The sequence below is a fragment of the Parasteatoda tepidariorum genome, chromosome 5 (genome assembly GCF_982258835.1).
Source record: "Parasteatoda tepidariorum strain Cologne lab strain chromosome 5, Ptep-v5.0, whole genome shotgun sequence".
NCBI classification, from domain to species: domain Eukaryota; kingdom Metazoa; phylum Arthropoda; class Arachnida; order Araneae; family Theridiidae; genus Parasteatoda; species Parasteatoda tepidariorum.
Genome location: NC_141759.1, coordinates 62,328,018 through 62,342,365, shown reverse-complemented (window position 1 = coordinate 62,342,365; position 14,348 = coordinate 62,328,018). Strand labels below are relative to the sequence as shown.

General features: G+C 26.1%; 1 protein-coding gene across 1 annotated transcript in view; it reads left to right on the top strand.

Annotated features, from left to right (window-relative positions):
• Window positions 1-205: 205 nt before the first annotated feature.
• The window catches only part of Fdh (alcohol dehydrogenase class-3 Fdh), a 31,747-nt gene continuing 17,604 nt past the window's right edge, over window positions 206-14,348 (top strand). Inside the window, exons 1-2 of the mRNA XM_043050816.3 lie at window positions 206-551; window positions 10,088-10,189. Coding sequence (XP_042906750.1) covers window positions 531-551; window positions 10,088-10,189 — 123 coding nt within the window. The 5' untranslated portion in view covers window positions 206-530. The remainder of the gene's footprint in view (window positions 552-10,087; window positions 10,190-14,348) is intronic.

Genomic DNA, 14,348 nt, shown 5'->3' with positions numbered 1-14,348 from the left:
CAAATAAATGCTTAAAATGCTAATCTGGAAAACGATAAAACGATCAGGAAAACGATTAAACGATAAAAATTTAAACGATAGTGTCTTGAACCAATCAGGCGGGTCTATGTATTAAAAAGTCGGGCAGCGAAGCAACAGTCAGCAATAAAATATGAAAAATATTATGAAAGGATAAAATATCGTAGTACATTTATACAACTGAATAGAGCACGAGAGGGAAGGGGGATGGACCAAAAACGTGGAACCGGTCTTCTCGCCAGATGGCATATTCGAGCATTGCGATCGAGTACTTGCTCATACCTACACTTCGTAGTTTTATCGTCACGTAGTAGTAAAAGCAGTAAAAGTCCATTAAATTTACATTTAACTTCCAAGAAATAAGCGGACGGAAGCGTTCTTACTCCATTTCCCACTTTAACTGTTAACTCGTTAATCGGCCGTCAATAGATATTTGATAAGATATTTCAACCCAAACTTTCAACTTGTTTTTAATTATAACAAGTTTAAAAGAAATTTGATATTGTTACACCATGGAAAATACAAAAGGACAAGTATGAACATATAATTTGTATATTTACTAACTAAGCTTTGACACCGGTTTTGTATAAGTCCCTCCTTATATTTATGTTATGGAACGAATTTTCCTACTCTGCATTTTTATTTATAATTTAATTTATAATGCAGGTCTGATTGTGCTCCGGATTTCTGAATTTTTCGCTAATCGATATCCGGAAGTTTCCGGAGATCGAGGGTCCAGACGTTTCAAAAAATCATTGATCACAAAACTTACCGGAAATCAAATTTTCAAAGGTGAAACTTAAAAACACAGTTTATTTTATTTGTTTGTAAGGGAGAGCCAGATACTTCATATTCAAGATTAATATTAATTTTTTATCAGTAAATAGTTAATATCTTGGCCAAAGAATAACCTAAGGAGGCCTTTCCATTTCAATTCTAACCTTCAGTAAGGATAGGTTCGAAAAGGGACGAAATATATTGCACCTCCAAAACCCGTTCCACTGTCTCCCCTACATTTTTTGTGGGGGTGCGTGTGTTAAGTCAGGGATCTGTCCAGGCTGAATTTACTACCGTTTAGCGGTACCTTCACAAATTCAACTTTAGGAAAAACGGTAGTTTCACAACATACTTTTTCTTAAAATTTTATTTTTGTATCCCTTAAGCAACGATAAATCCATATTTTTACCATATTTTTGTGTTGATTTATAAATATAATTTTTAATTTTTCACAAATCATGCCTAAATTTTCACAAAATAGGTACATCTCAGAAAAACCTAGACAGACCCCTGTAAGTAACCCGAAACTAATCGACTAACCACTGTCACAGAAGGGGGATTGCTACCTGCGGGGATCAACTAGCTTTCAAAAGATATCAGAAGAAACTCACTCTTCATCTTATATTATGTTTTTTCTCTTTCTAAGAAAAACTTTAAAAATATTTTTTTAACTCTAAAACGACTTTATTTATTTTCAAAATAGTTTTATCATTTTATTTAACATGCACTTTTTCTAATTATATCTTGAATTGTTTATAATTTTGATTTGATTATTTAGAGAACTAATAATAACCAGAGTATTTAAATTTATAAAATTTTACTATGTAGTCATATGAAAGTAATTCATATAAAGTAACTACATTAAAAATAAATTTATATTTTCTCTATAGATCAAATAAAGTTTGTTAATTTTTTTAAAATTGATTTGCTAATTTTTAAAACTTTTTATGTTAAAGTAAAACCTTGAGTTCAAGATTTTATTTTTTTATTACGTATTTAATTTTCTTCTTTCAATTACAATTCAAATACAAATATTTTTCACAATCTTTTTTTAATTTTAATTAATTTTTTTTAAAGATTGTTACACCGTTTTGAAACTAATTAAATTCTACCACTTTAAAAAATTATGTTAACATTTAATCCATTATTTAAGCAAATATGGTTGCTTACTATGTAAATTTGATTTAGACTTAAATATTTGAATTTCGCAATTTGAATGAACTAAATTAATCTTCACTAAAAACTCACTTCATTTTAATTATTACTTTTGCTAACTACAATTATTATTGTATAAATAACTCCGAACTGGAATTATGATTCGATCTTAAAAAATAAACACCGGGGTTATTTGTTATTTGTCACAAACAAATTGAAACATCAAAATTGAAAATTATTCGATTTAATTATCACAAAATTTTAAATCATATTAAGACAGATCTAGTTTCCGATTATATCACTTAACTTATTCAAATAATTTAGCTCGGATACATTTAAAACTTCACCCACAAACTCATATTCATCATTTTTACTTACATTATTTCTTCTGAGTTATAGTTACTTTAAAAACTTATCGCCAGAGATATTATTTAACAATAATACAAAAGAAATTCCTTATTGATCTAAAACAGTTATTTAGTATAAATTTATTAAACTGCATATTTTGAGAGCGCAGTTTTATATGAAGTTTATTTTAAAGGAATAAAGTAAAATATAACTTATTAAAAAGTGAATATATTTCATTTATCAGCTTTTGCTTGTTAAAAGGTATTTATATTTTATCAAATAATTTTTACCAGGTAATATCTTGTGATTAGGAACGACTTAATTTTTAATTTTAATTAAAATTATTATAACCCTAATAACAAAGAATAATGGTAAAAGTGGGTAATGAACGCATTTTATTTGTAAATGTCGTAAATAAAAGGACAAATAAATAACTTACAAAAGTATAACTTATTTCTAAGAAATTCCTTAAAAACTATCTTTGATAAGCTTTATAATTTTCTAAACGTAGAAGTAATATTATAGGAAAATTGATGTAACTCTTTCATTTCAGTTTTGAGGATTCATAAAAAATACCATTATTTCTGTCGTAAAAATAAATTATAACATTTTCGACTAATAAGCTGAAGTGACAGTTTAAATTTATTTTTCTAATAGATCATTTCGATGGATCATTAAAAACAACAAAATAAAACAATTCTATGTTATTTTACATTTTAGTACATAGATTTGTGAGACTGCTCACTGTAATTAATATAAAGATTTATCAAAATAATCCAAATTAATTTATAAAAAAGTACGATAACGAAATTTTTGAAAGAAAAAGGCATTTATTGGTTTTGATTAAAACTTACAACATAACAACAGATTGAGACAAGTTTACTTTACAAAATTTTATCAAATACAAAAATATAGAAAATTATGGTTATCTAGGAGATATATTCATATAGATGGCATGCTGGCTAACCCTGGGAGGTTTTCGTGTTTTTCCTCTTTATGTAATGCTAATGACGGTTAGTTTTCTTATATTTTAATTAACTATAATTACACTAATTAAAGTTTGCAGTATAGAAATTTCTACTAAAACTCTTCTCTATGAATGGCAAAAGAGGGTCAGGGAAGAGAAATTAAAATAACACATTGATTACATACTTTGTTCTAGCAAAATATTATGAATAAAAATTACATTATACACTTTTAATATGAATTCGAAAAATTTCTCGTTATTAAATACATAAGCAGGGGTCTGTCCAAGCCGAATTTACTACCGTTTAGCGGTACCTTCACAAATTCAACTTTAGGAAAAACGGTAGTTTCACAAATTCAATTTTAGGAAAACGGTAGTTTCACAAAATACTTTTTCTTAAAATTTTATTTTTGTATCCCTTAAGAAACGATAAATCCATATTTTTGTGTTGATTTTTTAATATAATTTTTAATTTTTCACAAATTATGTCTAAATTTTCACAAAATAGGTACCTCTCAGAAAAACCTAGACAGACCCCTGATAAGATATAGCATAATTATTACTCTTAATATATATTTTTAGAATATTGCAAAAAAAAGTTTTAAAAAGTGTATTAATTAGGAACTACAGATCAGGGAATCAACTAAGGAATCAGGTCTGAAAACATCAAAACCAGTTTGACTGTCTGAAGTAACAAAGAGTAGCTTAACTCTAAGTATTACAGCTTATTTTTATTTTTTAATTTATCGTGATGAAATTTCGTGGTGTTTATAATAATCACATTTCTCATTCTTTCTATTTCATCTGGCAATCAAACTGGTTTCAATATTTTCAGTGTTGCGTTCCTAAGCATCGATTCATTATATTTTGATACCGTTTGTATTTTTCTCTCGTGAATATTAATTATGACCACTAATGTTCTTTTACTTCCTTTTTTTTAAAGAATTTTACAATACATGCGTGTATTTTCATATTTTTCTTCATTTGCTGATTAAAATGAAAATTTCATAATACTTTAGTGTTCTTGTGTATTTACATTAAAGCCCTAAAAGCAGGGTTAAGTGCTTGTTCATGTTTGGATGGTGCGTGGTCTTGTGTACTAGCTATTTTTTTTCCTTGCCGTGAAAAAACATACTATCCCAGCTATTGGAGTAATTAAAACTATTTACGGAATGAAAAAATTGGAACCTTTTGAATTTTTTTAATGTAAATTTTTTTTTAAACCTACAAATGAGTGTATGATATATTTTTTTTAAAAAAAAGGAAAACTGCAGTTTTGTGATGCTTTATAGTATATTGGAAGATCTTTACGTCATTTATTCGATTTTAATTAATCTCACTTTATTCAGCAGCTAATTTTTTTTTAATTCTGAAACATCTCTAAAAAACAAGAAACAAAGTTTAAAAAAGGGGGAATAATGTATTTAAAAAATAAATTCCATTCTCAAAATGAATAAAAACAAGAAAATTATTACTACTAAATAAATAAAATGTATATAGAATGAACGAATTATCAGCAAATATAATTTTCATAATAAATTACAAGCTTATAACTAAAAAGAAAGCTATCGGTTTTTAAAGCGTTTCCCATATCAGTTCTTCAGAAGGACAGAGAGAGAAAAAGACTTTCAAAAGGGAGCAAGACCTCCCACCGAGAAGATTAGTGAACTTGGGGGTGGAAGTTGCCTTCCTCCCTTACTCAAAGGTAGAAAGGGACTTGTGTTTCAAAGGCAATATTACAAAAAGTAATAAAGATTAAAAAAATTAACCTACATTTTCGTGGATAGGAAAGATTGAAAAAATTATTAGTATTTTTTTTAAATTGATCACTCCGATTCTTGAACAAGAAAAATCGATTCAAAGTATGACAAGCCCGCCATAGACTTTACATGTTAAAAGCAGAATTGAGGAGTCTGCTTGGTGCAACAGTTTTCTCCCGGCAACCACGATTGTGGACCTGACTTTCTGATCATTTGAACGCGCCCCTTGTTTTTTGTTCGCCAAGGTTAATATAATCATGAACTCAAGAAAAAGAGACAATATTTTTTGTAAATTCAATTACTTCTCCAGGTTATCATAGCTATGTGTAAATGGTATAAGTATGTGTAAAATTTTAAATATATTTTAAGTAAACTAAGAAAGATTGAGAAAAAGGGGAAAAAACCTTGTTTAAAATTTTTTCAATTTAAACTGTTTTTTTTTTTTTTTTTACTCAAGACATTTTCCGGAATTTTGACTTGGGCTCACAATCACCCCTGATAATGCAACAATCAGTAAATGTTTTTTTGCAAAACTTGTTGATTAGTATATGTATATAATATTGCACCTGGAACCAAGTAAATAAAGAAATATAGTTTTTTTAAAGAAGTATAAATTGCGCAAAATGTTTCTATTGTTACCTTTTGCTAATTGAATTTTTGTAAAAATATTTAATTATCCAGTAGCAGGGTTGGCAGGTTTTTGACATGTGACAGTTTTTGACGGTTTAAACCATGGTTTAAACCGTCACGTCAAAAACCTCACTGTCGAAAATGTCAAAAACCTATATTCATATGTGAAATTTAATTAATACATACAATTTATATATTTTTTATAAAGGATAGTGTTTCTAAATATGTTCTAGAAAAAATAAATTTAAAATTTTGAAGAAACACTTATATTTTGAATAGTAACCAAAATCTTGTACTTTTGAAAGCTCACATCTTTTGTAATATTATGTATTCATTTTCATGTGTTATTGAAAATCTGCAGTGATATTATTAAGAAATTTATTTATTACCAAATTTAGTGTATAGTATAGATTATACTAAAAATTAGACATTTTTAAAGATAAACATTAGCAGTTTTGTACATTAGACATCTTTTAAAGAAAAATCTTTTTAATATTCTTTTAAATCTTCTTAATAATCTTTTTAACATAAGACAATACAAATTTAAGTGCTTTCTGTTAAATACACAGAGTAGTTAGTGTCAATTTTTTTAAAATGATAAGTGTAATAATTATAAATAAATATAATAAACAATATGAATTATATTTATCATTATTCACAAATATAACTACTTTTAAATTCAAATTAACATACTGGATAATAAAGATATTCGGTATAACATTAAAAATTTTTTTATACACTTGTATCAAGTTTGTATTTAAACAACATAACTTGTAAGTTCCTTATAAATATTAGTTATATGTTCCTTATATGTCAAAAATGCATAGTAATAAGCTTTTAATTTTCTTAAGTATCAAAAAAAAATTTTTTTTTTCAAAATATAAATATTTAAAAAAATTTTGTGCAAAATTTTTCTGCACATGCATTTGAATATAAATTTCTGAGATTTTAAATCTGTTATTTTACCTTAATTTTAATTAAAAAATATTTTAAAACCTGCTGATTACCCATAGTATAATTAAATTTCAATATAATGCATAGCAACTGTTGGTAGTTTTGAAGTTCATATATTTTCTTGGCAAACTTCAGTTTTTGACATTTTTGACGGTTTAAACCAGTATTATACCCTTGTCATGTCAAAAACCACTTTTTGACGTCAAAAACCCAACCCTGTCCAGTAGTAACATTTTTTAGCTAATTGCAAGTGAAGTTTGTTTTATTGGGGGTTTTTGTACTTAAATTATAAATAAAAAGATATCTACACATCCTTAAAAAACAAAAATTTCTTTTTTTACAGGGCTAGCAAGTTTCTTCCTAAGTGGAAAAAACCATAAAAGTATTTCTAAGTCTCTCAACAAATCATTTTTCATCAAGTAAGATAAAACAGATTAGAAGATAAAACAAATCATCAATCAAATAAAAAAGCGAAAATTGAAAAGAAAAATTTATTTAATTAATCATTAAGATATTAAAACAAATGTTTCATTTGTTACATAATGAAGTACAGTATTACTTAATTTTTTATTTATGTAACTGATTCTTAACAACATCATAATCAAATTATATATGTTTTGTATTAGATTGTAAATTACACATTGTATTCATAATTACAAACAGCGTGCGAATTTCCATAAGAAAATATACTGTTAAATATAAATACTGAAAATAATTCTTATTTAAAGTGCTAAAGGTATATCTATCAATGATTATTTCTAATATAAATTTCATTTTTACATACCTAATAATGAAGTAAGTTAATTATTATTTATATTGGAAATTTTAAACTATTTTTATTTACAAATAAGTGATTTTCCAAAAGATGTTAAAAAATTTGGTTTAGCTGTAAACAACTTTAAAACTTTTTTGAGCTCAAAGTCGTGTCAAAACTTGCTAGTTTTATTTAAAATATTAAACTTATAAGTTTTCAAATATGATCATTATAGGTAAAGTTTTATTGTTTTTTGCAGTTTGATAGCTTTATAGTGTTTGCTTAGGATTTTCTAATATTATAAATTTTGGGGAAAAAACTAGTTCTTGTTTTATTGTTTAATTAATCAGTTTTTTAAAAGAAAATTAATTTTAAAAAAGGTATCTGAACTTACAAAAAAAAAATTTAACCAATCGAAAATATTTTAACAAAGTATTAATATTTAAATAAGTATTTTACCAAGTAATATTTTTTTCTTCTCGACAATTTTATCTTTAATCAGAATATTCAATAAACTAAAAATAATATGAGTTTTCATAATTAATTTTAAGTGTAAATGTTTATTTAGGAAAATAATTAAGAATCAATTTTTTTTAATTGTCATTTAACAATTGTATTGGTGAATTTTTGTTTCTTCCATTTAGTCTTAGTTTCTTCAGGAGTTTTCTACTTTATTCTATTTTCCTGGAAAAATTAGGTTTCTTCCAGATGAAATGTTAACCCTGGTTTTTTTTAAAAACTTCACTTTTTTCTAATCAAGATAAGTTTTGGATTAGATTTTATAGTCATGTACTTTCTTTTTAAAGTGTCATAGATAGTTATGTAACTTCATATGAAATGAAATACAGTAGGGAACCGATTATCCGGAATGATCGGGACCATCGCTATTCCGGATAACTGATTTTTCCGGTTTTCTGAATCGCTACAAAAAGCCGTTTTTTTATCGTTAAACCAGGGTTGGCAGGTTTTTGACATGTGACAGTTTTTGACAGTTTAAACCATGGTTTAAACCGTCACGTCAAAAACCTCACTGTCGAAAATGTCAAAAACCTATATTCATATGTGAAATTTAATTAATACATAAAATTTATATATTTTTTATAAAGGATAGTGTTTCTAAATATGTTCTAGAAAAAATAAATTTAAAATTTTGAAGAAACACTTATATTTTGAATAGTAACCAAAATCTTGTACTTTTGAAAGCTCACATCTTTTGTAATATTATGTATTCATTTTCATGTGTTATTGAAAATCTGCAGTGATATTATTAAGAAATTTATTTATAACCAAATTTAGTGTATAGTATAGATTATACTAAAAATTAGACATTTTTAAAGATAAACATTAGCAGTTTTGTACATTAGACATCTTTTAAAGAAAAATCTTTTTAATATTCTTTTAAATCTTCTTAATAATCTTTTTAACATAAGACAATACAAATTTAAGTACTTTCTGTTAAATACACAGAGTAGTTAGTGTCGATTTACAGTATATTTAGCCTATTCATTTATTATGCTGAAAATTTAGTTTATCCAAATACTTGTGAATTTCATTTTGCTGAATACTATATAGTTTTGTTGAATATCTAAATATTCAGCTGTTGAATAATTACTTCTTGCTTTCAAGATATGCATTATTTGTATTCTTAATACAAGTGGGGGAAAAAATTAAGAGGTAAAAATTGTTTTAAAATGACAAGTGTAATAATTATAGATAAATATAATAAACAATATGAATTATATTTATCATTATTCCCAAATATAACTACTTTTAAATTCAAATTAACATACTGGATAATAAAGATATTCGGTATAACATTAAATTTTTTTTTCATACACTTGTATCAAGTTTGTATTTATACAACATAACTTGTAAGTTCCTTATAAATATTAGTTATATGTTCCTTATATGTCAAAAATGCATAGTAATAAACTTTTAATTTTCTTAAGTATCAAAAAAAAAACCTTTTTTTTTCAAAATATAAGTATTTAAAAAAATTTTGGGCAAAATTTTTCTGCACATGCATTTGAATATAAATTTCTGAGATTTTAAATCTGTTATTTTACCTTAATTTTAATTAAAAAATATTTTAAAACCTGCTGATTACCTATAGTATAATTAAATTTCAATATAATACATGGCAACTGTTGGTAGTTTTGAAGTTTATAAATTTTCTTGGCAAACTTTAGTTTTTGACATTTTTGATGGGTTTTTGACAGTTTAAACCAGTATTATACCCTTGTCATGTCAAAAACCACTTTTTGACGTCAAAAACCCAACCCTGCGTTAAACCCAACTAAAAAAAGAAATATATATTTGGAAATTATCTTAAAAAGAAGAAAAAACGATGAAGTAATACACTAATGATTATTCCTAAACTGATGGTAAGGTAAACATCCTTCAAAAAAGAAAGAAAAATCCTAAAATCTTATGAAGAAAAAAACATCTTTTTAAAAAAAATCGCGGGAAAATTTTTCGAATTTCGTTCCGGTTTTTTGGTTTTCCGGTTTTCTGATTTCCGGATAACGGGTTTTGTACTGTATTACCAAAAAAATTTTACTAGCTATCCCATGTCATCATAAGTCAGTGTCAATAGCTTGAAATTTTTTTTTACTGCTACCATAAAAATAATACTCAAAAAATTGTTTTGGTGCTATCTCGTGAGTTTATTTTATTCATTTACTCTTTAAGTTGTATTAAATACTTGTATTTTTCTTTATTTAGATTATAAAATGCAAGGCTGCAGTTGCTTGGAAACCTAAAGAACAATTAACTATTGAAGATGTTGAAGTTGCTCCACCTAAAGCTGGTGAAGTTAGGATTAAGGTATTTAGCTTTTTTTTATTATTTATTTTTCCTTGCTGAATAACTATGATATATTATTTTCAATATCTGTGTAATGATTTTACATTTTAAAAATAAAGTTTCTACCTGTTTAACATATTTTCTGTCATAAAGATCTGAGGAAGATCAAAATATGATTGTACTAATTATAATCATTATTAAAATGGTTAGAGCAATTTAACTTTATGAACTATTTTATATGGGAAGATATCTGTATCAGTATTTTAGCTGAAATAATTGCCAGGTTTTGGCAACTTGCAAGCAAGATTGGCAAGTTTTTGACACTTGATGGTTTTAACCATGATTTTATCCTTCATATCAAAAAACCCTTTTTGATATGGTTTTTGACAAGTGTCGAAAACCCAAAATTTTGATTTAAGGATAATTGTTAGCTATTATAAATAAGAAATATTTATAAATAAGAAATATTTATAAATAAAAATGTGCAAAATTGAAATATATCCAATCCGTTATTTTTTTAAATTATTAAGAACAAAAATACAGAAACAATCAGCTTTAAGAAAGCACTCAACAATTATGTAATTCATTATATGTAATATCAATTTTCATTTACTCTCATTTTAACTCCCTTTCCTGAAGCATGCAATTTAAAAACTAAAAAACAGTCTGAGAGCTCTCTGCACCCCAAGTTCGTTTTTCAGTTTTGTTTGCATAAGATCAAAATTCGAAAATACTCTTTCGATTGATGCTGAGCTGCATAGAATAGAAAATTTGCATACTAAAGCTATTATAACATAATAAAATAGCATGTATCTAGGAAATTTTAAATATTTCGTACAATAAATTTTTAGTACCATAATTTTTTTTAAATATTTTTGGAAAATAAAGTTTATATGAGAAAAAAATTCATTTGATTTTACACAATTCTTGAATAAACGAGCATCTGTGTTAAAAAAATATATTGAAATTGTAACAATTTATTAAATTAAATTTAAGGTCCCACTTTTAAACTTCAGGAATTCAAACTAATAAATGCACTAGTTGACATATGTTTTTTGTTTTTTTAAATGTTTTTCAAAGCATCACATTTTTTGACAAAAAATTTTGTAGGAAACCAGAAATTTCCCCAGGGTCACCTGAATTTCTTCTAAAGCCTCGTTCACACAGTCAGACATATTCTGCTCCCTTGAATATAATTAATTATAACAAATATTGAGAATAAAAAGAAGAAAAAAACTTATACATTGAGATCAGACAATTATTAGCAAACACTTTAATTTTAATTAATCTAAAAAATCTGCCTAAATTGTAACATAAAAGAAATGAAATCAATAGATTGATAATAATTAACAACTCAAAGTTATTACCTGTAATATCCAAATACAGTCGAACCCCGCTATAGTGAACCTGGGATATAGTGAACACTCGGATGTAGTGAACTTTTTTAGCGGTCCCGTCCGTATTCCTATTTAAATAATGCTATTTTTAACGCTTATAGTGAACAGCTTAGAACTTGGAAACTCGGTTATAGTGGACTCAAATTTCATTTCTTTAAATATCTTTTTCAGTCCTCCATCTTTAAACTTGTAGGTGTTGGGACTGAAAATGAATGCATTCCTATAAAATGTGTCATATTACTCTCCTTTATGCTTATCACTTTTAACTATACTGTAATAAATGTCAAACAGATCATTTATCTTATACTCCCCCCTCCCTGACAAGCCTCGCTATATCTCTTTTCCCCAAGCTTGCTCTACAACTAGTTAACTTGGCCACCTGCTGAATTTTTGGAATTTTCTTATCTGTTCAAACCATATTCTTTACAAATCACCCGTTGACAATCAAGAAGGGGAACAATTTAACTCATTCTACAGATGCTCTCTTCATATTCTTACATTATCTATTTGAGACAAGATTTTTATTTCAAAAGCAGTGAAAATGGCAAATTCTCTAAAGAGAAAAGCGTTTTCGATAGAGGACAAAGTTAAAATTGTAAAGCGTATTGATGATGGAACCAATCAATCGACACTGTGTAAGGAATTTTGCTTGTCAAAATCTACAGTTTCAAACATTTGGAAAAATCGAAGTGCAATTCTTGCGGCATACGACAAAAACATGGTTTCATCGAAAAAACTGCGTGGAGCTCAAAGAGAAAACGTAGGAGATGCTTTGTTAAGATGGTTCGAAATCTTGTTCAAAATGTAAAAATCTTGCATTCTTTGCACATTGTAGATAAGAAAATTGATGAACTCAATTTAAAATCAAATTGTGTTCAATCAAAAATCACAAATTTTTTTTATAAAAAGTGAAAATAAAACTAATATTTAGCGACGTAATTACTTTTTCCATCAATTTTTGCTTTATTATCTGTTAATTAGTTAATAATTTTTTAAATAACTTATGCAAAATTGCAAAGCCAATTTTCAATCATTCAACTGTCTTATGCAAAAAATATTCATCAAAAAATTTGGATATAGTGAACCATCGGTTATAGTGGACACATTACTGAGTCCGCAGACGGTTCACTATAGCGGGGTTCGACTGTAGTTAAAATATGGGTCTTGAAGTATTAAGATTACCATTAAAAAAAATCAAATAATAGTTTCAATAATTTTGGTTAAATTTTTTATTTGTGATATATAATATAAATCATAATTATAGCTGTATATAATGCAAGTATTATGCATGATTTAGTATAGAATATAATGTCTACAATGACAAAAAAGAAACTTACCCCAGGTTTTTGACGGATTTTGATTGTTTTTGACACTTTCCGACAAATTTTTGACTTGTTGAAAACCCAATCCTATCTGCAAGAAACGCTACAAAAATTCACAGAAGGAGACTAACTTAAGAGGTGTTAGAAAATCTTTGACAAATGTAGTCAACTCAAATAAATACCAATGCAGAAATATGTCCTTTTATAGATTTAATTTTGCTAGTTGATACATGCAGAAATTTTTGACAATTTTTTTTTTTTTTTTTTTTGCTTGCGTGATTAACATACTGTCAATTTTTTTTTACTTCAATATTTTAAAGTGTATTAAACCAATATATTAAATACAGTTATTCAATACATTAAAGCATTAGAAAATAATGTACTTTTATTGAGAGAGAATGAAATTTTGAGAGAAAGGTTCAACATGACATTTATCAAAACTTTACAATTTGTATCCAGATTTTATAATTAAGTAAGGATAGAAATTTTAGTCGTTTCAAAAAAAAATTATTTTTATGTTCAAAATTTTTACATTAATTTTTTAATATGTGGTCTAAAATTCATCCTAAGTATTAGTTTTTTGTTTCTGAAGTAATAATTCAAAATAGTTGTTTAGTCAGAATAGTTGTTGCATCTCGAAAGATTCACTGTCACTTCTTATAATAAATTTTAATATTTTTCTCTTTAATCAACTGAAATAAATGAATCCCATTTATTTGGGAGAATATATAATTGCTCTTTAGTAGCTAGTATGTGGGACATGAAATTCAGATATATATATAATAGGAAGATAAAACATTGTTGACATTGTTTTTAATATTCTCGAAGTTTTATGTGTCCTATTTTATAATAAAAAATATTAGTTTTATTGTGAAGATTAATTAATATATGTAGTGCCAGGGGTCTACAAATAATTTTACCAATACTTAAGTAAACACCTCAGAATCTTAATATATGGAACAAAAGAAAGTTTTCCTTGATATAACATCTGACCTGATCATTCTGAAAATTGATCTGATGATGATATATTTAAAGGAACCTTCAAATCAATTCAGTAAATCAATCAGAAAATGTGTTAAGCATTGGCAGTTGTCTTTAAAATTTAAAGGAATCTTATATTATGTTGATAATTAGATTTCGTCTTAGCAAAAATCTGTTATGCTACTTTCCATTCCATAACATGTTGGCTCCTAAAAATTGGTCATTGCTTTCAAAGACTTTAAACTTTTGTAGACCACTGTGTGCTTTTATTTTTATTCCTTGAAGTCCTCTAATTTTTTATTAATAAACTATTTATGTTGAATAAACTTAATCACAGTGGAATCATTTTATTTTTATGGTGTAATTATAAAAGCAATTTTTTCTTGAAATGCAATCAAAACTGAAGTGCGAATAATTATCACCTTCTCATCTTATGTTTCAAAGGTATTATGTATTTGGTTTTAGATTAGTCAAAAACTT